The sequence below is a fragment of the Populus alba genome, chromosome 11 (assembly GCF_005239225.2).
Source record: "Populus alba chromosome 11, ASM523922v2, whole genome shotgun sequence".
In the NCBI taxonomy this organism is placed as follows: Eukaryota; Viridiplantae; Streptophyta; class Magnoliopsida; order Malpighiales; family Salicaceae; genus Populus; species Populus alba.
In genome coordinates, this window is record NC_133294.1 from 12,946,421 (window position 1) to 12,970,396 (window position 23,976).

The window sequence follows — 23,976 nt, forward strand, 5'->3', positions numbered from 1 at the left end:
AAGGCTTATTTAAAGCCTTCCATGCAACCCCTTAATCCTAGAAACAAAAGGAGAAGGTAGCCACCCATGTTGTTTCCAAGTTGTAGTAGGATTCTTTTGTTTCCTTTGTTATCCTCACTTCATGGCTCAAATAAGGTTGTGTTGGGCCCTTCTTGCACATGAATAAGATGTTCTAGGATCTCCTTTTGATACTCCAATGGACCTTTCAATTCTGACTTGGTGGAAACCTTCAAAACCAATGTATTCAATGCTTCTTTCAATGTCTTTGTCTTGGACCGAGTCATTAGTCCATTTGGAACATGTAATGGGTCCTTGCTAGTGTTTATGGGCTGGTCCACATCATCACTATTGGAATGAGTAGAATGACGCCACGAAACCAGTTAATATTCGATAAGTCAGATTCAGTTCGTTCAAGAACTGAAAAATGCAAGAATCACTCTCACACGTTAAAACTGAAAAATTCAGAAGTAATAATCATCAAAGCTGCCAAAATTTTGGCTTACATGAGTTTAAATAGTTCCTAAATAATTAACCCTAATGGACCCCTTATGTGGACTTATATGAGGTCCACTCAAAACTGACCCAAAATTCTAAATTGAAAAGCCCATTGCTTAATCCAAACAAGCATTGGATCCTAGCATAAAACAAAGTATTAATTAAACCCAAACAAGCCTTGGGTTGTAGCTAACAAAATAAAACTAAGCCCCTAATATTAAATCCATGTTCTGCCATGAGAAAAAGAGAATGAAATAAAAATAGTACATAACTGATTTAAGGTTTATTTAAAGCCTTACATGCAGCCCCTTAATCCTAGAAACAAAAGGAAAAGGTAGCCACCCATGTTGTTTCCAAGTTGTAGTAGGATTCTTTTGTTTCCTTTGTTGTCCTCACTTCATGGCCCAAATAAGGTTATGTTAGACCCCTCTTGCACATGAATAAGATGTACTAGGATCTCCTTTTGATACTCCAATGGACCTTTCAATTCTGACTTGGTGGAAACCTTTCAAACCAATGTATTCAATGCTTCTTTCAATGTCTTTGTCTTGGACCGAGTCATTGGTCCATTTGGAACATGTAATAGGTCTTTGCTGATGTTTCTGGGCTGGTCCACATCATTCCCTCTCTCCTCAAAAGGATTCGACCTCGAATCAAAATCTGTGTCAAACAACGTAAGATCAACAACATTAAAGGTAGCACTAACACTATACTCACCTGGAAGGTCAATTTTCTATGCGTTGTCATTGATTCTCTTTAAAACCTGAAATGGATCATCACACGAGGTTGTAATTTTGATTTCCTTTGATTAGGAAATCGTTCCTTACGCATGTGCACCCAAACCCCATCACTAGGTTGGAAAACAACTAGTTTACTTTCCTTATTTGCTTTAGAAGCGTAAAGTCTGTTCTTTTTTTCTATTTGTTGTCGAACTCCCTCATGGAGTTCTCTCACCATCTTTGCCTTCTTTTTACCATCTAAACTTACCCTTTCTTCAAAAGGTATAGGAATTAAGTCCATAGGAGTTAGTGGATTAAAACCATAAACAATTTCAAAAGGAGAAAAACTAGTGGTCGAATGCACAGTTCTATTATAAACAAACTCAACAAAAGGCAAACATTCTTCCCAACTTTTCAAATTCTTTTAAATTACAACACATAAAAGTTGGGATAATGTTCTATTCACTACCTCAGTTTGTCCATCTGTTTGAGGATGGCATGTTATTGAAAATAAGAGTTTAGTTCCTAACTTTCCCCATAAGGTCTTTCAAAAGTAGCTAAGGAACTTAACATCACGATCTGACACTATACTCTTAGGAATTCCATGCAAACGTACAATCTCCCTAAAGAACAAGTCTGCGATATGAGATGTATCATCTGTTTTATGGCATGCAATGAAATACACCATTTTAGAAAACCTATCAACCACAACAAAAATAGAGTCTCTACCTTTCTTTGAACTAGGTAAACCTAAAAAAAAGTCCATAGAGATATCTACCCAAGGTTCAATAGGCACAGGTAATGGTGTATATAGTCTATGCGGTTGTACTCTAGATTTTTCCTTTCTACAAGCAATGCACTGTTCACAAATTCGTTGCACATCTCTTTTCATCTTTGGCCAATATAAATGCTCATGCAATACATCCAAGGTTTTCATAACCCTAAAATGACCCATTAAACCACCCCCATGTACTTCACGAACAAGCAATTCATGCAAAGAACTAAAAGGAACACACAATCTATTCTCTTTGAACAAATAATCATCCATCAAATAAAACTTACCAAAAACCGAATGTCCACATGCTTTATAAATCTCGGCAAAGTTAGAATCATTATCATACAATTCCTTCACATATTCAAAGCCTAACAATCTATTATTCATGGTGCGTAAAAGAACATACCTACGCGAAAGTGCATCAACTACGATGTTCTTTTTCCCTTACTTATACTTGATTACGTAAGGAAAAGTTTCAATGAATTCAACCTATTTTGCATGTCTCCTATTCAACTTACCTTGTCCTTTCAGATGTTTCAAGGACTCATGATCCAAATGGATTACAAACTCTTTTGGCCATAAGTAATGCTATCATGTCCCAAGTGCTCTTTCCAATGCATAGAGTTCTTTGTTGTAAGTGAGATAGTTCAAGGTCACTCCACTTAACTTCTCATTGAAATACGTAATAGGTCTCTGATCTTGCATCAAAACAGCACGTATTCCCATTCCAGATGCATCACATTCTATTTCAAATGCTTTCGTAAAGTCAAGTAAAGCCAAAACAGGTGTAGAACATAATATCTCTTTCAAAAGAACAAAAGCCAATTCTTGTTCCTCCCCCCATCTAAACCCAACTGACTTTTTAACAACTTCATTCAAGGGCGCAACTATTGTGCTGAAATCTTTCACAAAACGCTTGTAAAAACTAACTAACCCATGAAAAATCCTTACCTCACTTACCGATTTGGGTGTAGGCCAATCCCGGATGGCCTTAACTTTCTCCTCATCCATCTCGATGCCTTGTACAATTACAACATAACCAAAAAACATAATTTTCTTCATGAAAAAGGCACACTTTTTAAGATTAGTATACAATTTCTCACTATGCAACACATTAAGTACATTATGCAAATGATCAAGATGCTCAGTTAAGTTGTTATAGATAAGAATGTCATCAAAATACACAACCACACAAACTTACCTATGAATGCACGCAACACATGATTCATTAAACGTATAAACGTACTAGGTGCATTTGTAAGTCAAAACAACATTACTAACCATTCATACAAACCATGTTTAGTCTTAAATGTTGTTTTCCACTCATCATCTTTGTTCATCCTAATTTGATGGTACCCACTTTTCAAGTCAATTTTAAAGAAAATACAAGATCCATATAACTCATCTAACATGTTATCAAGCCTAGGAATGAGGTGTCTATACTTTACTGTTATGTTGTTGATGGCTCGGTAATCAACACACATCCTCTATGACACATCCTTTTTAGGCACAAGTAGCACGGGTACAGCTCACGGGCTCATACTCTCGCGAATGTAGCCCTTTTCCATCAGCTCATCAACTTGACTTTGAAGCTCCTTCGTCTCCTCAGGATAGCTTCTATAGGTTGGTCGGTTAGGAATTGAAGCTCCAGGTATGAAATCAATCTGATGTTCTATCCCCTTCAATTGTGGTAATCTACTAGGAGTATCATCGAGGAACACATCATCAAACTCCTGTACCAAACAAATAGCAACACTAGGCACAATATGATCAAGATCATTAGTATTAAAGTAAGCCTCTTTATACACAAGTAAAATCATTGGCTTATTAGTGAAAAATATATATCTGACCTCACCCTCTCTAGCATAAAAATTGGGTTGTTTCTTGAGTTTTTCCACACAATTCTCATCACCCTTACTGACTTTCTTCACTCCTCTTGTCTTACGTCCACTCTCGGCCAGATTTGGGTGTTTTTGAGTTATGGTCGAATGGTTTGATTTGTTTGGAGTGTTTGTCGAATATTTGCTTGTGTTTGGATAGGTGGCCGAATGGGTTATAGTGGTTTGGGTTCTAGCCGAATCTAATGGTCTTCTCTCCCCTTGTTCCTCACCTTGATTTTCTCTCCCCATCGCCTCATACTTACTTGTTAGCTTTATTTAATCATCATACACCTATTTGGGTGTAAGAGGTACAAGAGTGATGGTTTTACCATCTTTTACAATGGTATACCTATTTTTAACCCCATCATAAATTGCTTTCCTATCATATTGCCATGGTCTCCCCAACAAGATGTGACTTGCTTGCATTGGTACCACGTTGCACAGAACTTCATCAACATATTTCCCAATAAAAAATGAAACCACAACCTGTTTAGTCACTTTCACTTCACCACTATCATTCAGCCATTGCAATCTATATGGTTTAGCATGCTTAACAGAACACAAATTCAGTTTACTAACAAGGGTGGTGCTACAAATATTAACACATCTTCCACTATCTATAATTAAATCACACACCTTGCTTTGTACATAACAACGCATATGGAAGTTCTCCCTTTATTGATTAGTATCATCTTCCTTTACTTGAACATGAAGTGTTTGCCTTATAACAAAGCATTCCTCAACCGATAATGCGAACTCATCCTCGTCACTATCCTTCAATGATGACATGCCTTCACAATCAGATATGTCACTTTCAGATTCCATATCTCCATTACCTCTAATCATCATGATTCTCTTGTTTAGACACTCTGAAGCATAATGTCCATGTCCCTAACACCTGAAACATTTAACATCACGTGTACATTTAGGTTGAGTTTCAGATTTACCTTTGGTATCAGTAGGGACATCAAGTTTAGCCTTTGGTGGTTCAGTTCTTGAAGGAACAAAAGGATCTCAGCCAAACAATACCCTATCTCTTTATATTCGACTTCCAAGATGATGAAGAACCCGAATTAAACGCTGGCCGAGCATGTCCCTTTCTAAGTTGTCTCTCCATCTTCATAGCCATGTGAACCATGTCCTCTAGTTCCACATAGTGTTGTAGCTTAACCATATTAGCAATGTCCCGATTCAACCCTTTAAGAAATTTATCCATTGTGGCTTCTCTATCCTCAACAACATTGGCCCTAATCATTGCTATCTCCATCTCTTTGTGATATTCATCTACTATCTTATAACCTTGATTCAGACTTTAGAGCTTTAGATATAAGTCTCTGTAATATAGTGGTTTGGCACAAATCGTCTTCTCATTAAGACTTTCATCTCCCCTCAAGTCTGAACAAGTGGCTCCCCATTCCTCCTCTTACTGATCACAATCTGATCCCACCAAATCAACGCATACTCCATAAACTCAATTATCACCAATTTCACCTTTTTCTATTCAGAATAGCTATGGCAATCAAAAATCCAATCTACCTTTTTCTCCCACTCCAAATAAGCCTTGGGATCGTTTTTACCTTGAAAGCTAGGAATTTTCAATTTAATGGTGTCCAAGTCCCCATCTATATCTTAATAAGTGTTTATGCCATGAAAATTCACATTCCTCCTAGCCCTGTTTGGTCCAGACTTGATTCCTTGGCTAGTAGATGCAAAATCATAGTCATCTTCACCCGTATCTGTGTTTTCATCAACAAACTCTTCAAAATCAGATCCGACATTCCGTATGGCTATAGGACCATATTTCCCCAGCGATCAGCCCCACTATTATGTTGCTTTATCGAATTCACCTCATCTTTCATATCCTTGTACATCCTAGACAACAGCTCAAGGTGTTGGCCTATGGCTCATAATTGGAAAGCTACGTCAGCGTTTTGTGTAGCTGATTCGTTGTTTTCAGACATTATTTGAATCTGTAAAATTTGGTTAGTAGCATAAAATATATCCTCACACCTCTCGTGTATCACACAAAAAAAAATCAAGGCTTTTCACTCTATTAAGCTCACTATCTTTTTACCTCACAACTTGCTTTTTTTTTGTTCTTTAGGAACTGAAATCAATAAATCAAAGTCAGTAGCTTTCGCAGTGCACTCTAATTATAATTTTCAGACTCCAGAATCAATAAATATACTAAAAACAAAGCAAAACAAAACTACAATTACGATTTCACGAGTAGCAACACAAATTCATACGAACTGTGGACGAAACGAAGACACGAAATAAAATAGAAGCGAATATTAGCAAAAACAATTAATTGACTCCTAGATAACCCAAATATAATAGAAACAAAAATATTTGGACAAAACTAAACAGTGAAGATCATGTTTTGAAACTTGACGCAAATCTAACCTATTACGCAATTTTTACGTAACAGAATTGAAAACCAGACCAAACGATCTTGAAATGACCTAAAATTCAATATTTAGTATTATAATACTATGAAAACACTAAAACTAAATTTATAGGTCGTTCTCTTATGTGTAGGTACCCAAACCCCTTATATGATCAGTTTGCGATAGAATTGAACCTCCAATTAAAACCTCCAGAAGCCGATATCAAAATAATCCTAAATTTAATATGTGGTGCGATCTCATACGCAATACACAGAATATGAAGTTTCAATAGATTCTAAGGTGGTTTGCTTATGGTTCACTAAGAGTAGTGTTTCTGCGGCAGAATTGAACCTCGAATTAAAACCTCAAGCAAACAATATCAAAATAAGCCTAAATTTGACATATGATGCTATCTCACCCCTAATAGACTGAATATGAAGTTTAAATTGATTCCGAGGTGGTTTGCTTATGGTTCACCAAGAGTTGTGTTTCTGTGGTAAAAATTGAATGGTCCTTCAAGTTTCAACTAATCCCTTTCTCTCTCTCTCTTTAATAAACTGATATGATTAGAGATAGTAACCAGATGAAATATAAGCTTTTCTTCTTTTTTTGCTTAGATGATGCAGACACGAAGAACAAGAAGATGGACGCAAACACTGAAAAACTTAAGGGAACACTAAAGAAAAAAAACAAAAATAACATATTGATATGACCTTGTTTCGGAGCCTCGCTCTGTTACCAACTGATGCGAACTTCATGATCACGTGGTCACGCAACCCACAATCAAGATTGAGATCTAATCCCGGAAAGCCGAAATATGTCTGATAAGAGTGTGACACAATGAAAACCTGTCCCAAGACACCAACACTATTGGAATAAGTGAAATGACACCACGAAGCCAGATAATCTTCAATAAGTCAGATTCAATTCGTTCAAGAATTAAAGAATACAAGAATCACTCTCACACGTTAAAACTAAAAAATTCAGAAGTAATAATCATCAAAACTGCCAAAATTTTGGCTTACATGAGTTTAAATAGTTCCTGAAAAATTAACCCTAATGGACCCCTTATGTGGACTTATATGAGATCCACTCAAAATTGACCTAAAACTTTAAACTGAAAAGCTCATTACTTAATCCAAACAAACATTGGATCCTAGCTTAAAACAAAGTATTAATTAAGCCCAAACAAGCCTTAGGCTGTAGCTAACAAAATAAAATAAAGTCTCTAATATTAAATCCATGTTCTGCCATAAAAAGAAGAGAATAGAATAAAAATAGTACACAACTGATTCAAGGCTTATTTAAAGCTTTCCATGCAGCCCCTGTTGTTTCCAAGTTATAGTAGGATTCTTTTGTTTCCTTTGTTGTCCTCACTTCATGGCCCAAATAAAGTTGTATTGGACCCCTCTTGCACATGGATAAGATGTACTAGGATCTCCTCTTGATACTCCAATGGACCTTTCAATTCTGACTTGGTGGAAACCTTCAAAACCAATGTATTCAATGCGTCTTTGAATGTCTTTGTCTTGGACCGAGTCATGGGTCCATTTGGAACATGTAATGGGTCTTTGCTGGTGTTTCTAGGTTTGGTCCACATCAAGCTTAAATGATGATCTTATAAGAGAAGTTGTATTTCAAGGTGTACCTACTCTTAACCAAGCTTATACCTTAGTTCAAGACTACAAGTTGGCCACGAAGAATCGGTGGATGAATTGTTAGGGCTCTTGTAGTATCCCTACTAGGTCCCAATTCAGAAGTAGTGATTCTTTGTTAGGTGCTCCACCCCACAGACCTAATCCTAGTAGCGCCCAACTTTGTAGGAAAGATAAGGGCAAACGAGTTGTCAATGAAGTGTCTGAGGTGACTTCACAGGTTAAGTGTACTAATTATTTAGGTTTTGGTCATATCTCTTTAAATTGCACCTCTAAACCCTTAGTCATCCAAAAACATAAGTATATAGGTAAAGAGGAATATTGTAGTGTTGAAGTGTATGGGCCTAATCTTGAGGATTTTAGTGACCTAGATGATGAGGATGTGCAAGAAGAGGAACCTAACACAATGAGTCCACGTGAGCTTGAGAATGAGGTTAAGAAAGAGTTTGATATGTCTGCTTTAATGGTAGAGGAAGTTTTAAGGAACTCTTCAATGGAATCACCTATAGAGATAAGTATGTTCTTAGAAGAGTCTCATGATATTAATCTTTCTAAATTACATGATTCCTCACCCCACATGCTTGGTGTCCAGCACATCATAAGTTTAGAGCAACATGTTGAGCTTCTTGACCCCTTTCCTCGTGCACGTGATGAGGAAGATGAAGATAATCCTAGTTTACTTTATTGTGTCCATACCATATCTACACAGGTTTCAAACAATATTTGTCTCATTCCACACCCTCAATCATTTAGTGTTCATAGTTATAAACCTGATAAGCTTATAGAACACCTTCTTATATCTCCTCATGATAGGATGTCTAAGTCAGCTGAGTCATTACCATATAGAGTTCATAATTTGCATATTGAGATCATGAAACAAATTCAAGCAATTAATGAACAATACAAATTTCGAGCTGATTTACTTAAGTATCATGATGCACTTAATGTTGGAGATTATTTCATGATACATATTAGACCTGAACGATGTCCTTTGGAAACCGATCATAAATTGCAAGTAAGTAGTGCTAGACCATTCAAAGTGTTGCAAATGATTGAATCAAATAATTATGTCATTAAATTACCATTAAAGTTTGATATTAACTCTACTTTTAACATGAAAGACCTTAGTATTTATAAAATACAACCTATCCCTGATGCTTTTTTTGATACCCCTACCTCAGTATCCATATCTTTGGCACAAAAGGAACATATTAATGCTACTTTGAATGCACAAGTTGTTTTTATCAGGGATGATGAACTCCAGCAAATCCCAGTAAATGGGCTTGACGACCAGATTCAGATTCAAACTATACTTGGATTATCAGAGAGACATCACAACAGCTTGATTCTTATCTTTGAGATCATTATCAGAGTCGCCTTGACCTATACTCGACGGGGTCGAGTTCTTCCAACCCCAGGAGAATTGGTGGGGACACCAAACCCGAAATATTATTTATGTATGCATATGATCATAGACGGTGGAGGATACTCAAATCAATTGAGAGATTGGGCTTTATTTTATATTTTTGGGTTTAATTTATATGAATTTTTAGTTGAGGTTTATTAATTTTGCTTTATTTGTTGGGTTTGATTTAATTATTATTGGGTATTTTATTTAGTGGGCCATAAGCCCAATCGCTTGTTCTAGTTGGAGTTTTAATATTTATACCCTACTTTTCTAAATATTAAGCAGTTTTGATGATTATTGAAAAATTTACAGACTTTGCATATCTTCAATCCCCATTCTTCTCTTTCTTCGCTTTCACTTCTCAGCTTTTTCTCTAAGAACTTCTTTCTTTTCTTGTTTTAATTCTTATTATTTATTATCCCACATTAAAAGGTGTGTGCAATGTACACGCCAATGTGAAAAGAAGTTTGTTGTGTTTAGACAATGTGTGTAACTTTCTTTAAGATAAGATTATGGATATCCTTGGTTGGAATTGCCTCGGCAACATCTCTCTTATATGGTATTGATAGCATAGACAACCTCTTTGTTTGTGTGTGATTCTTTTCATATGTTCCTTCTTTTCTCAACCCCTTAATTCTTAGACATGCCCTAGAAGAGAAAAAAAAATAACCACAATTTTAATCTACAATAACTTATTTAACTTCTCAGAACAAAGCATAATCAAGCTTTCAATGTCAAACCATGGGAAAAAAATGAAAGTATCTACTCCAATCAACATTTTGTTTATTCTCATGAATTATTAATTTAATGACTACAACCGCAAATTAAGAATCCAAACAAAGGAATATTAGTTCCAAACACCAGCAAACAAGATATGGAGATGCCATTCACAATTGACATTTCTGCAACACAAACGGTAAAAAAATATCACACTCCCCCTTCGAGAATCATTGAAACTTGCTTGGAAAGAAATGTTGGAAGGCAATAATATTTAATTGGTCTCTCTGCGCACATCACGGTCTCTGCGCACATCACCTGCCCAAAGTCTTCGCCTTTTCTCTCGCTCTCTCATCCATTTCTGGATTCATTTCTTCGTGTAAAAATGACAGTAACAGTCACTTCAATTCTAGTCTCCATTGTTTATGTTGCAGTGCTAAGATGGGCATGGAGAGTTTTGAACTGGGTTTGGTTTCGGCCGAAGAAGGTCGAGAGGTGCTTGAGACAACAAGGTTTTGCAGGCAAGCCTTACAGGCTTTTGTTTGGAGACTGGAAAGAAAGTTCAGATATGTTGAAGGAAGCAAGGACCAAACCCATTGGTTTATCAGCCGCTGTTCTACCTCGTGTCATGCCCTTCCTCCATCAACTGGTCAAGGATTATGGTATTCAATACGCAACCCTTTATTATCTCTCTGGTAGAAAAGATGATTTTTCTCTCTCGCAGAAAAGATGATTTTTGTGTGGGGTAACTTTATTTTATGATTCAAAAATCAGATTCTAAATGTTGATTTATATTTAACAAAATTAATACTTTTGTATTTATCTAAGTATATTAAAAGAATCATAACTTTATGTTTTCCTGCATGTTAAAGTAAAGCTGCATCTAGAGAAGATTATACTTTGTCAACTCTATTGAGATGTTCATAAAAATCCATTAGAAAAAGAAATATGCAATTTTTTCTGGGTTTGGATTTCTTTTGTTCATATCTCAATTTGAGCCTCGTGTATTTCCCTCAACAGAAGAATATATATATATATATATATATATATATATATATATATATATATATATATATATATATATATTTGATTAATAAATATGCTTCCTTTATCGATGCAGGTAAGAATTCATTTATGTGGGTTGGGCCGAAACCAAGAGTGAACATCATGAACCCTGATCAGATAAGGGACGTATTCATGAAGATAAATGAATATCAGAAGCCCTCGCACCCGCTGTTGAAAGCTCTAGCATGTGGACTTGTAAGTCACGAGGGTGAAAAATGGGCTAAACATAGAAAGATAATCAACCCAGCATTCCATCAAGAGAAGCTGAAGGTGATCATGATAGTCCCAACTTATTTGCCTATAAGCATCCATGCTATTCGATTGCCTTGAATGAGTAGCATGCATGTTTTGCTCTCATATAGCTGTGATATAAAACTTTCGATGATGATATGTTCGGTTTGCTTGTTACAGCTTATGATACCTGCGTTTTACGAAAGTTGTAGTGGGATGCTTAACAAGTGGGAGAAGCTGTTCTCTGTAGACGAGGGGTCATGTGAATTGGATGTCTGGCCTGATCTTCAAGGCTTAACTTGTGATGCTATTTCTCGAACGTCGTTTGGAAGTAATTACGAAGAAGGAAAAAGAATATTTGATCTCCTCAAGGAACTTATCGATCTTACAGCTCTTGTTATAATAAAAGCAATTGTCATACCAGCTTACAGGTAACTCTTTATTATGTTTTTGCTGGACATTACAATTCTGTTCCTTCAAGTTAGTCCTTGTTCAATGAGATATATCTTAAAAGTAAGAAGAAGAACAAATCCAAATCTCTTGACAACATGTTCATGGATTGCATGTAGGTTCCTGCCGATCCCATCTAATAGAAGGCTAAAAGCTATTGACAAAGAAATAAAAGCTTCTCTTAAGGCTCTCATCAACAAAAGAGAGAAAGCAATGAGTGCTGGTGAAGATGCAAAGAATGACTTGTTGGATTTACTTCTGGAATCCAATTTTAGAGAAATACAAGAGCATGGAAATACTAAGAGCGTCGGAATGAGTATTGAAGATGTGATTGACGAATGTAGAATATTCTACTTTGCTGGACAAGAAACAACCACAGTTCTTCTTACCTGGACCATGGTTTTATTGGCTCAGTATCCGAAATGGCAAGCACGCGCAAGAGAAGAGGTTGTGCAAGTCTTTGGTAACAAAAAACCAGATTTTGATGGGCTAAATCACCTTAAAGTTGTGAGTATTTCTCTGCATTTGCAACTGAATTCTTCTACTTCAGTACTGTTTTATTATTGTTAGGAACACAGAGCATTCTTGCATTTAAAATGCAAGCTTAGGTATCCTTTGAAGAAAAAATAAGATAGCAGAAAAAAAACGTTCATGTTTTCTTTCGTTGAATTATTAATCGGCCAAAATGACGAGGAAAAGCTACCAACAGATGAGCACTCAAGCAAGCTAGGAGGTGACATCTATATACATTAAGAATGAGATTTACTAGTTCTTGGATCATCATAAAGATTCTCAATTTAGTAAGTTGAAATGGCATGCAAATGAACTCTATATATGCGATATTTTATTTTATCAAAGTGGATCGCAAGTCACCTTTTTAATGGATTCTTACCATGTAGTATCATTCTCTCTTTTGATGCATGTTACAGGTTACCATGATTTTGTATGAAGTTCTTAGGTTATACCCTCCGATAATTTATCTTAATCGAGATGTTCATGAAGAAATAAAGCTTGGAAATTTGCTATTACCTGCCGGAGTGCAGATCTCGGTGCCAACAATCCTCCTTCACCAAGATCATGAACTATGGGGTGATGATGCCTCTGAGTTCAAACCAGAGAGGTTTGCTGAAGGTGTTTCAAAGGCTACAAAGAGTCAAGTCTCATTCCTTCCCTTTGGATGGGGTCCTCGAATATGCGTTGGACAAAACTTTGCTTTGATTGAAGCAAAAATGGCTTTGGCAATGATTTTACAGCGCTGCTCTTTTGAGCTCTCTCCATCGTATATTCATGCTCCTCGCACGCTCATAACTCTTCAGCCACAGCACGGTGCCCCAATGATAATACGTAAACTCTAAAATGTTCATCTGTGACGGGGAAGAGGTATCCCAGGGCATATAGGAGGTTGGATTTCCCAATAAACCAAACCAAAAACAAAGCCTCTAGTATATAATATTATGTTCAAATTATGCTATCATGTACAATGATATATTTGTCATATTAATCATAACATAACATTATAGTACCGTGGGTTGTTTTACTGTAATCATAATAGATTACTATAATAAAATTACATATTTGCTTTTGAATGGAAACAAAAAAAGTCTTGAGGGTGGGGTGTCTTGATATTTTCTATTAGCTCATTGAACATTAAAATATTATTTAGGATGTAGAATTTTTTGTTGCATGATAAAAAGACTTATTAAAAGCTGATGGCTAAAGGTTTATTTTTTTATTTTTTATAAGTTTTGACTGTAAAAATATTTATGGGATAAAAAATTGTTGTGATGGTTGGCTAAATTGTTGGTTAAAGTAAAAAAATCAGAAGGGAAATTTTAATAGTGTAATTTAATTTGTTAGATTTTAAGTTTGTTTGTAGAGATCAACACTTCAAGATCCATAAATTTTATAATTATTGGAGACTTACATGATCTCGTTAATTATAATATAATTATACAAGTTTTAAATAATATTGTTATAATTTTTAATTAATTTGAATGAACCCTAATTAATCTATATCATTTTATATCACTAATAAAATAAAATATCGAGGAAAATTATTTTTATTAAAAATAAATTCTTAAAAAATAGATTATTTTATGATATTTTATAATGTTATGAAAAATAAAAAATAATAATTTTTAGAGTTTGGTTGTACGAGATAGAAAAAAAAATTATTAATATTTTAATTTTTAAAAAGTTTATTAAAAAATAGGAACTAAATTAAAAAAAAATTAAAAGATGGTGCAATTTTTATTTTATAAATTATTTTAAATAAAATAAAAATTAAAAATTAAATTTCACATATAAAAAAATTAATTTTATAAATTATTTTAAATAAAATAAATAAATAAACAAACTGTTTCTTAAATGGTATCAAACACAGGGGGAAATGATTTTCAGTAAATTGTTTAATAAAAACAAACGTCCTTATCTCTTTATGCAAGTCTTCGAACACTTACTTTTTGTTTCTTGGTAGTATTTTCTACTGAAGCATGGCAATGTCAATGTGTTCTACTCAGGCCTGGAATATCTTACATCATTTTCCACTCAAATCTCCAATCCATCCAGTTTCGTTACCATTCTATAAAACCCACTCTGATTTCTCACCCTTATCCACATTCCCTCACCTCAACAACAACTCAACTCCAACCCACCTCTCTTTCAAAGCATCCTCCTCCTCCTCCTCCTCTTTTTCAGGTACCTTTCTCAACTCTTCTTTTAATTTATCACATTTCTTTTTCTTTGATAATTCATATTAAGATTGATAGTATTGTCGTGCATGCCAAAGTTCTTTGCAATTTCGCCAATTTGGTCATAATTCACAAGAAGTGATTCACTTTGTGTGCAATTGGGGGATGCTTGAATCATCTCAAGGATATTTGAATATTCTCATTGAAATTGTATATATATGGAGTGCTGTTTTCTTGTGGGGAATTTTTTTTTTTTTTTTCTAAAAAATATTTGTGAAAAGTGGCAAAGTTTAAGAAATAGGAATCCTGTTTAACTAATTGCGGTAAATATTATGGAAAAAACTTTGGAACAATGTGGGATCAAGTCTACGGTATTGGAGGCTTGGAGATGGTTGAGGTCCTGAAATCCTTCAAAGAATTAGTCCATATTTTGTTCTTGACTATGTGATTATAATTTCTATTCATAATTCACTTGTGTCATTGTTAATTTCTTGTCTCAGTGTATTTTCATAAGAATATCATCAAGGTCGTTATATATTTCTTATGATTGCCCCTAGCAATCTTTAAGGGCTCGTTTGTTACCCCAAATCTCACTATTGATTAAATAGGAGCTCAATAATAATTGCTGCATCATTGGCATAGAGGCCGAGCTTGAGGAAATTGCTCTTGATTAAAAGCCGAAAGAATAACATTTTTGTGAATCTAACTGGTGAATGTAGTTATATGAACCCAAATCTAAATGGAAGTGGGAAAAGGAAATGGTTGATGGTTTCCTTTTTTGGGAGAACATCTGGGGTTGAGTGCGTTAATAACTGTGGTGATGAAGGTTCAAGAGTATTAAAGTAGGATTTATGAAGTTCTCTTTGTATAAGTTGATGACAGAGTAGTGCCTGTTCAAATGTTAGATTAGACACCTGAGACCTAGGAAAACATCATCTTCCTCTTAAAACTGAAACTCATCGGCAGCATATCAAAATTTCAGGAAGGGAAAAGCAAAGGGATGATAAGCATAAATTAGAATTAATGTTGCTTGTCAAAAACAAATATGTGAAAACTATTCTTTTTAGTATGCGTGTCTGTGTGTTGGGGGCTGGGTGGGGGCCGCTGTATCTTGGATACAAGATCTTGAGGCTAGTTAGCTAATTCAGGAAAAAAAAAAAAAATTCTGTATCAGTTACAATGACCAAAAGAAGAAATGCATGGCATCATCCTTTGACTGGAAAACTTTTGTTTTGTTTAGGTTGTGTTTATTCTTAAGAATATTTAATACTAGACATATCACTATGGAATCTGCTAGGTGGTTTCATTTAAGACTGTAATGAAAAGAGAAAAGAATAGTAACAGATAAGGAAATGGAATCAGATTGAAATATGTGAAGGTTACTCTAACTTCTTATCTTTCTATTCTAAAGCTATACATTAAATAGAGGTTGAAAGTCTAAGAGAAACAATATAAACATGCTGCTTGTTTTCCTTTCTTTCTTTGTTATTTTTTTCTCTAAATTTGAAATCATCACAAAATTATGAGACCTTTTGCTCTCATAACTCATTGCTGCAGTTGGGAGAGCAGAATACACAGAGGAAACAGCAACCAAAGAGAAATTTCAGAGATCGTTGAGTTTACCGGGTTGCTCTACCTCATTATCATTGCTTGGAACTGGTCAGTTACTTTAGTGTTGTGAGTACTTATTTCCAGAAGAGACTAGAAACTATGTATCAATTGAACTTTTGTACAATCATTTAGTGTTTGCAGCTATCTAACTGTAAGAGCTGGTATGATGATCACTTAATGTAGTATCCTTTTACAATTTGTAGGATAAAGGGTTTCTGAAGATAGATAGAATTGATCACAACTGTTATAGTATCCTAGAACAGCTTTTTTTCCCCTTCTACTTCACACTTATTGTAAGGAAATTATTTCAATAATTTCCTGCTCTCATAATGGGTGGAGGAACATAACATGTTCATTTAAAGAACCTTCATCTCTACCAGAAAGCATAGGTTTCAGATAAACATGTGCAGGAGTTATTATATTCAAATATGTTTTTTGTATTATCTTTCATTCTACACTGTGTATTAATTGATTGTTAATGCGTATTAATAAACTGAATCCTACTACAACAAGCAGTAACTATGATGGAAGTTACGTGGAGGTGCTTTATAAAATTGCCTCCAAATGTAATCATTTAGGAGAGTTCAATGGAAAGGCCTCCCTTTAGAGGCGGAGGATCCTCTGTTTTTCTATGACAATGGAGGAACACTTAGTTGAAAACAGCTGTCTTTCTAGATAAAGGAATTAATGGGTGTATTTGAGGTGGTGCTCCAACTATAACCGGAAAACTAATGGTTTTGTCTGAAGGTCGATGTTTTTGGTATGGTTTTCAGCAATCAAAACTCCTAGTAGAGAAGTTAATGGGTCTGTTGTAGTTTTAGATAACCCAAAGTCCATTTAAGTCTCATTGTGGCTTTTGTTATCTAAAGATGTCGTTCTAATACTGTAACTATGTTCTTCATTGAATTCAGGATACAGGGAGAAGGTTTTTGCAATAATTGGTGTTAAGGTATATGCTGCAGGGCTATATGTCAATCCATCCATCTTAAGTACATTGAGCACTTGGAAAGGACAATCAGCCAGTGAGATTCAAGAGAATTCAGCTTTGTTTAGCTCGATTTTCCAAGGTAACTTATCTCATCAGATATGTGTTGGTCTGCAGAGGAAGAGCATATGAATTTTGCTAATATAACTGAAATTATCCCTTAATTGCAGCTCCCTTGGAAAAATCATTACAGATTGTTCTGGTGAGAGATATTGATGGTAAAACTTTCTGGGATGCCTTGGATGACGCCATATCCCCAAGAATCAAAACTGCCACTCCAGTTGATGAGTCTGCTCTGTCCACATTCCGAAGCATCTTCCAAGGTCGAAGTCTTAAGAAAGGAACTTTGATATTTTTGACTTGGCTGAATCCCTCCAAGATGCTAGTAAGTGTGATTTTGGCACATGCATACAAGAACACACTTGTAATTCTTTTTTAGAATTTTGGTGACAGAAGATCTTAATTCTTACATTTATTTTTCTTCTATTTATTTTTGTATTTTTGGTTTTCTCCTCTGCATATTAACAAGACCATATTATGATTGTTTCAGGTTTGTGTCTCATCTGATGGTATTCCCTCTAGTGCAGATGCTACAATTGAGTCAGAAAATGTTACTTCTGCACTTTTTGACGTATTTTTCGGAGATGCTCCAGTTTCTCCGTCCTTGAAAAACTCAGCAGCCAATGGCCTTGCAACTATCCTCAAGTGAATAAGGTGACTTGGTTTCTTGAAGTTCATGTTACTTCAATTTTTGAATCTTAGTTTCTTCAAGTTTATATTTTTCATTTCTGCAGCCTCCATGTTAGATTTTCTTGATTGTTTGAGACTCTGGAAAATCTTGCTTATCTCTTCATAGTTGTAGCTTAGACTGTTGAGAATCTGACATCTCTATGTTGTTGTACCACCGAATATTCTGATAGAAGAATTTTTCAGTCCATTAAAATGCTTGGGAGATTAGCATCATCTTTATGTGGCCTCTTTCGTTGTAGTTCCTCTTACTTCAATCATAATAAAACTTAATTCTGTGAGTCTAGTGCTGGGACTGGTAAGCTTTTTATGAACCATATCATCCTTTTGGCTATTCACCTATTCTCCAATGGAGAAATATGCGACTCATTTTGTTTTAGGTTTTTTGCTCATGTTAGGCTTGGTACTCATAATGGTCAACAACATAAAGCATGTCAAGATTGTCTGTTAATGAACATCTATTAATTAAATCTCCATACAGTAAACATCAAATTTGCTAGAAAAAGGATTAGTCAATAAGTAAATATTAGTACTCTTCCACAACCCTCTCCGATCTAGCTTGCTCAAGCATCTTGACAATCTCATCCATGGTAGGTCTCTTGGAGGGCTCTGGTTCAAGGCACATGAATGCTATTCTGAATACTTTATTAATCTCTTCAGTGGGACTGCACTTTAAGCTACTGTCAAGGACATGCTCTTCCCTTTTATCTTCAACAACTGCCTTCACCTGTTTCAAGTTTCAACATGAAACAAACAACGAGGTACCATATCAATATATGTAATATCAGGTGGTTTCAGACTGATATTAGAGGAAACTAGTAGTTGAGGCAACCTTTTCCCAGTTAAACAGCCTGTTCTGAATCCACATAAAGCTTGATAGGCATATCTGGTTGTGCCATGGAACTTCATGTAGTTTATTGTTCAGAATTTGTAGCAATTGAGATGAGTTCACTGTATGCAATATTGCTTTCATAGACCATTCTCTTGCATGTGCTAATTAATATTTAAATTTGTTTGAGATGACATTTTTGAATGAGCATTATGGAAGTCAGAACAACATTCTGTACAGAAGCACTTTGGGATTTCCTATAATCTTCTTCCCTCACCCACAAGAGAGTCTAGAAATGCTCATTAAATTCAGAAGACTCACCCATGTTACAAGCTTGGTTCCTTCCTCGAAAAATTCTTCATCTGTTGGCTTCATTCCAGTTAGAAGTTCGAGCAGGACAACTCCAAAGCTGTATACATCCACTTTCACAGTCACTTTCCCTGTTTCAAAGTACTCTGAAGAAGAACATACCTGGAGTCTGGAGATATTAATTATTAAATCCCTACAAGGGAAGGGACAGAATTTACATTTATCTGGTGCTTTGACATACCAGGAGCTAAGTATCCAGAAATTCCCGCTACTAATGTTGAAACACGAGTCTAATTAGGTTCCATCAATGTGGCCAATCCAATAGCTTATTGTCTCCTGATCTTCAGAAATATGTATACCCCCCGTGGCCTCCAGCTCTCTCTCGAAACCTCGAACTCTTTCTGCAGTAGGCTCGTTTAGCATCGACTTGTACACTGTCCCATACGCTCCTCCGGCCCTATGATGTCCTTGTTTCTCGATTTAAGTGTCCTTTTCAAGATTTTAGGGATTGCATCACTGCAGGCTTGAACATCACCATCTTCCCACCTGTAACATTGTTAGCATGACTTCATCTTATTTCCAAGCTATTTAAATGAAGGCCGAGAGCTAAAACTAAAAAAGAAAAAGAAAGCTAGAATTTATTTATTTATTTTTACCAAACACACTTTAAACCTAAAGTTTATTCCATCTTATTATGTATTGTGCGCAGAAGAAAAATTTTGAACTTGAAATTTTTTTCTTAAATTACAATCCTTCCAACTTGTAAATGTTACTAATTATGATTAAAAAAAATCTCTTAATAACAATGGTGATGATGATCGATATACTGATTGAAGGTCCAGCAACCTCAAGATGCCCCTGCACCTTTATTTCCTCTTCTGGAAAAGGAATAATATATATATATATTCCATTTTTGCAATGTTATTATTTTGCTCATTGACTGCAAATGTCTTGGCAACCTGAAAAACAGACAATAAAATGTGAACAAAAGAGGAAAATGGTTCATGTACTTGCTGTAATATATATATATATATATATATATATATATATATATATATATATATATTACTGAAATTTCAGTAGAAATTCCTCTAAATTTAGGCAGTATTAAGTTATCGACAACACAATAATTATACCTTTTGGCCAACAAATCAACACATTGCAGTTATCAATTATTATACTTCCTTCCAACATTTATTTAGCTTTAGAATGCATGTCAAGAACTTGATATTTGTATATTTTATAACACAATCCATGGTAAGAAGAAATTGCAACAATTTAGAAGATTAAGTTCACATGAACATTAAAGAGAAATATCTAACATTTTACAGATAAAGTTCATAATATTGTCATAAATTAAAACATACTAGTAATTCAATTACATGCAGGATCTATTTACATATTAAAATTTATTTCTTCATTACATTATAACTTAGCCTATTCGAATGTCATTATATCACAAACAAAAAATGAGCTACTATGTCAACTATTCATGCGAGGATGAGATGCACCTAAAATATATTTAACACACAAGATAAAATTAATATATCCATCAATTTCGTATAACCTATTTACATTCTTAAGATTAAAAATATAAGAACTTAAACCTTTTGATACAATAATTCTCAATGATTTCAAAAGTTCTATTTAGTCTTGATTAACTCATTAAATTTGTATTCTCGGTCACCAGACTTAGTAATGCTCAGTGTTGTCAAAGGCAAAATGCCCTAAAAAACACCAAGCTTGGAAAATGTTCAAGGTACTAGACGCTCGCTTGAATAAACCAAAACGCTCAACCTGTATGATATATGAATCTTACCTGGAGGCTCTCAATAATGGCTATCAATTCATTTTTTTATGACAGAAGAATATATTAGCAAGTGCTCTACTTCAAATCATAGAGACATTGTCAAATATATGAGTGGTAGTGCTCTGCTGCAAATCATAGCTTGGAATAATGACAAGTCCAGAAAAAGTGGCATGGTAGCAAGCCTCCAAGCACACACATAGTCGACATGATGTAAGCTTGTAACAATTACTCTAGAAAAAATAGCCATATACAAGCAAACTACATGTGCAATATAGCTGAAATATAATATATATTATAAACAAGCAAACTACATGTGTCATGACATGGTCAAATAATCTTTGTAATATGCCACGTACAAAGCTTCAGCTATATGATATAATCAAGTTTAAATTTTGACAGCATCACATAAAAGAGAGAGAGAGAGAGAGAGAGAGAGAGTGAAGAACAGAAAACTTGAGAAACAAAAAGATGTGATTACAAAAGAAAGAAAGAAAAAACAGTTAAAGGAATACTTGTGTTGTTCTTCAAACTTTACTCGTTACTTTTCTTTCTCTTCCTCTATGGCGGTGTTTCATATTTGTTTATTTCTTTCTTGTTTCAACTATCACGTTTGTTTCTCTTCTTTGATTTTCACGTGGGTTTTTTTTTTTTTTTACCATAATCTATGTTTTTTTTTACAAAACTACCTTTAAATTTCTTTCTTGTATAAGACCAGAAAAAAAAAAAAAAAGGCAAACAAGACAAGATATAACTCCTTTTTTAAAAAGTAAAAAAAAAAAAAAAAAAAGAAATCAAAGAATTTCATCAGGCAATGCCTTTATTGCTTGCCTCCCATGCACAGGCACTCGCCTAGATGACACCTCTTTGAACTCTAACACCTCAACCATCTAGGTGGTGGCCTGGTGGCGAAAGCTTGGGACTAAGAGGTTTGCTCCCTCTGTGGTCTCAGGTTCAAACCCTAGGTTGCTCATATGATGGCCACTGGAGGCTTACATGGTCGTTAACTCCAGGGCCCGTGGGATTAGTCGAGGTGCGCGTAAGCTGGCCCGGACACCCACGTTAATCAAAAAAAAAAAAAAAAAAGGCATACCCGCCTCATCTCCAGCACTCAAGTGAGCACTCAGATGACTTCTAATAATACTATTGATGCCACAAGATCTCTTATAAGAAACTGGTTAATTTAAATTCTTCGATCGTCAATATATTGATGCCTCTAGTTTTCATTCTTGGAACTAGTCAATTCGACTTCTTGGACATCATACATACTGACATCACTAATTTCCATTCAAAAAACTAGTTAATTCAACTTTCTGATCATCAAACATATTAACGCCACTAGTTTTCATTCCAGAAATCAGTTAATTCAACTTCTCAGTCATCAGATATAATGTCGTCATTACTAGTTTCAAATTTGAAAGTTAGTCAATTCAATTTTCTGGTCATTAGATATACTTACACCACTAGTTTTTATTCTAGAAACTGGTCAATTATAAATCTTTTTCAATTTCCATGTTTGAATTCTTATAGACTCATAATAAAATTAAAGGAATTATAATTATACATTATCAAGAATTGAACTTGATTATTTAACAAAGATGTGATGCATTTATCTGATGCTTGTGCTCGAGCAAAAAATTTTTGCTGTTATACAAACCCCACATCTTCTCATGTATCAATAGAAGTAACTCATCCTATACAATTGAATTGTTATGGAAAACTCATTCAATTTTCATCCCAATTTAAATTTTGAATCCATGATAATAAAAACATAGAATTTTTCTTTCCATGTTCAATCATCTTTCATTACCTTTCCTTCAACACATATGCACATTTGACATTTTCCTTAATTCATATTAGACATATTCAACAATACATTTTCCTATCCAAGATTACATACCAATTTGAATTTGGTCTCTCTCCTTCCTTGGATACTCATTTGGCCGAACCTAGGATTACAAAAAAAAGGAAGGTGTCCATTTTCTTCAATAGTATCATTTAATTACTTGTCCCTCATTATATTTACAAAAAAACATATGCCTACTAATTTAATCAATCCAATCCTCTTAAAATCTATAATTCCATTTAAAGGAGACTCGTCCTCTTTTCTCCTAATTTCCATTTTTTTTTATCACAACACAATTGTAACATTTCCATGCCATTCTTTTCATTCTTCAAGAGTTATTCATCAATCAAGCAAGTTTCTCTTGAATTCTTACCATATGGATGAACCTACCAGGATCAATTTCTTCCAGTTCTTTCATTTCAATCACTTCACTTTTCTCACATTAATCCCATATTTACAACTTACAAGATAAGTTTACCATTTTTTAGCATGTTATATAACTTAAATCATGTTCTTCCTTGCACTAATGCAAGAGCACATAATACAATAAAAAATTCAGATTTGAACTATTTACTTCTCTTGAAATTGCTTGTTCAAACTCGTAATATTGAAATTTACAAATCAATTTTTATCCCTCCTTCATGTTCAAATGTGGTCGACCCTAATGTTTGGGTTTTCTCTTGATGGACTTCCAATTTCCTAGCTAATTATTCCTTCGAGTTTTTGTTCTTTCTTTGCTAACTTAACATATTTGTTTCATTAGGTTCCCAAAATCAAACATGTACAAGAACCTTAATCCCATAATCCCATCACATTCTTGGTTCTCCTTCAATTTCTTCTTCCTTAGCGCCTCCCCCCCCCCCCCCCCCACCCCCAATATCTCCTAGTAGTGGTTTCTTTCTTCACACACACACACACAACTCCTTTAAATATCAACATAAAGTCCTTTAAATATCAACATAGTAAGGCATGCAAGTGACTTTGGTGAAAAGAACACAAGAGGAAGTGGTTTAGGGCTGTTTGGCCGGTGCTACTAGGAAGAAGAAGAGCCATTCTCTTTTGACTCAAAGTATTTATACCCCCTCTTCATTGACCCCAGACTTTGTTTGATTGTGTCCCAATTTATATTTCAGTGTTTTTGTACTGTGATGTGGCCAAACTCTTTATTTTCCCAGCTAACTCTTGGGACAATTTATAATTGTTCATTCGATACACACAAATATTTATTTCATTATAATATAGTATCTTTCGGTCAAAGTTTTCATCACATCTCTTATTATCTGATAGATTTATCTTTCACAGAGTGTTGTATTTTGGATTTTGTAACCTGATGAGTTTTTAGCCAGGGTTTTACTGCATTGAAATTG

General features: G+C 34.7%; 3 protein-coding genes across 6 annotated transcripts; 2 read left to right on the top strand and 1 right to left on the bottom strand.

Annotated features, from left to right (window-relative positions):
- The first annotated feature begins 10,204 nt into the window (after positions 1-10,204).
- LOC118043718 (cytochrome P450 CYP72A219-like) lies at positions 10,205-13,307 on the top strand. The gene is made up of 5 exons (XM_035051779.2): positions 10,205-10,701; positions 11,160-11,374; positions 11,516-11,766; positions 11,905-12,292; positions 12,715-13,307. Exons 1-5 carry the CDS (start codon positions 10,425-10,427, stop codon positions 13,138-13,140), a joined length of 1,557 nt encoding a protein of 518 aa, XP_034907670.1. The 5' UTR covers positions 10,205-10,424; the 3' UTR covers positions 13,141-13,307.
- Positions 13,308-14,210: 903 nt separating this feature from the next.
- LOC118043699 (fatty-acid-binding protein 3, chloroplastic) lies at positions 14,211-18,797 on the top strand. Of its 4 annotated transcripts, none has more exons than XM_035051736.2 (6): positions 14,211-14,482; positions 16,033-16,134; positions 16,998-17,153; positions 17,242-17,456; positions 17,659-17,785; positions 18,413-18,797. In XM_035051736.2, exons 1-5 carry the CDS (start codon positions 14,278-14,280, stop codon positions 17,737-17,739), a joined length of 759 nt encoding a protein of 252 aa, XP_034907627.1. In that variant the 5' UTR covers positions 14,211-14,277; the 3' UTR covers positions 17,740-17,785; positions 18,413-18,797. The 4 variants fall into 4 exon arrangements, with proteins under 4 accessions (XP_034907627.1, XP_034907626.1, XP_034907628.1 ...); XM_035051735.2 differs by lacking the exon at positions 18,413-18,797 and adding an exon at positions 17,866-18,031 and having other exon boundaries at positions 17,622-17,785; XM_035051737.2 differs by lacking the exon at positions 18,413-18,797 and adding an exon at positions 17,866-18,031.
- LOC118043686 (receptor-like serine/threonine-protein kinase At1g78530) lies at positions 18,345-21,653 on the bottom strand. Its single transcript, XM_035051720.1, has 4 exons — positions 21,595-21,653; positions 19,402-19,502; positions 18,969-19,087; positions 18,345-18,545 (listed from the first exon to the last, which is right to left on the bottom strand). The coding sequence occupies exons 1-4, from the start codon at positions 21,651-21,653 to the stop codon at positions 18,345-18,347; spliced, it is 480 nt and encodes a 159-aa protein (XP_034907611.1).
- Between the last annotated feature and the right edge of the window lie 2,323 nt (positions 21,654-23,976).

Coding starts and splice junctions, on each gene's coding strand:
- LOC118043718 (XM_035051779.2), top strand. CDS start 10,425: ATGACAGTAACAGTCACTTCAATTCTAGTCTCCATTGTTTATGTTGCA. Junction 11,375..11,515: donor TCCATCAAGAGAAGCTGAAG/GTGATCATGATA, acceptor TGCTTGTTACAG/CTTATGATACCTGCGTTTTA. Junction 11,767..11,904: donor ATTGTCATACCAGCTTACAG/GTAACTCTTTAT, acceptor GATTGCATGTAG/GTTCCTGCCGATCCCATCTA.
- LOC118043699 (XM_035051735.2), top strand. CDS start 14,278: ATGGCAATGTCAATGTGTTCTACTCAGGCCTGGAATATCTTACATCAT. Junction 16,135..16,997: donor ATTATCATTGCTTGGAACTG/GTCAGTTACTTT, acceptor CATTGAATTCAG/GATACAGGGAGAAGGTTTTT. Junction 17,154..17,241: donor GTTTAGCTCGATTTTCCAAG/GTAACTTATCTC, acceptor CCTTAATTGCAG/CTCCCTTGGAAAAATCATTA.
- LOC118043686 (XM_035051720.1), bottom strand. CDS start 21,653: ATGGTTGAGGTGTTAGAGTTCAAAGAGGTGTCATCTAGGCGAGTGCCT. Junction 19,503..21,594: donor CGAGTGCCTGTGCATGGGAG/GCAAGCAATAAA, acceptor ACAATGTTACAG/GTGGGAAGATGGTGATGTTC. Junction 18,546..18,968: donor GAACCAAGCTTGTAACATGG/GTGAGTCTTCTG, acceptor AACTTGAAACAG/GTGAAGGCAGTTGTTGAAGA.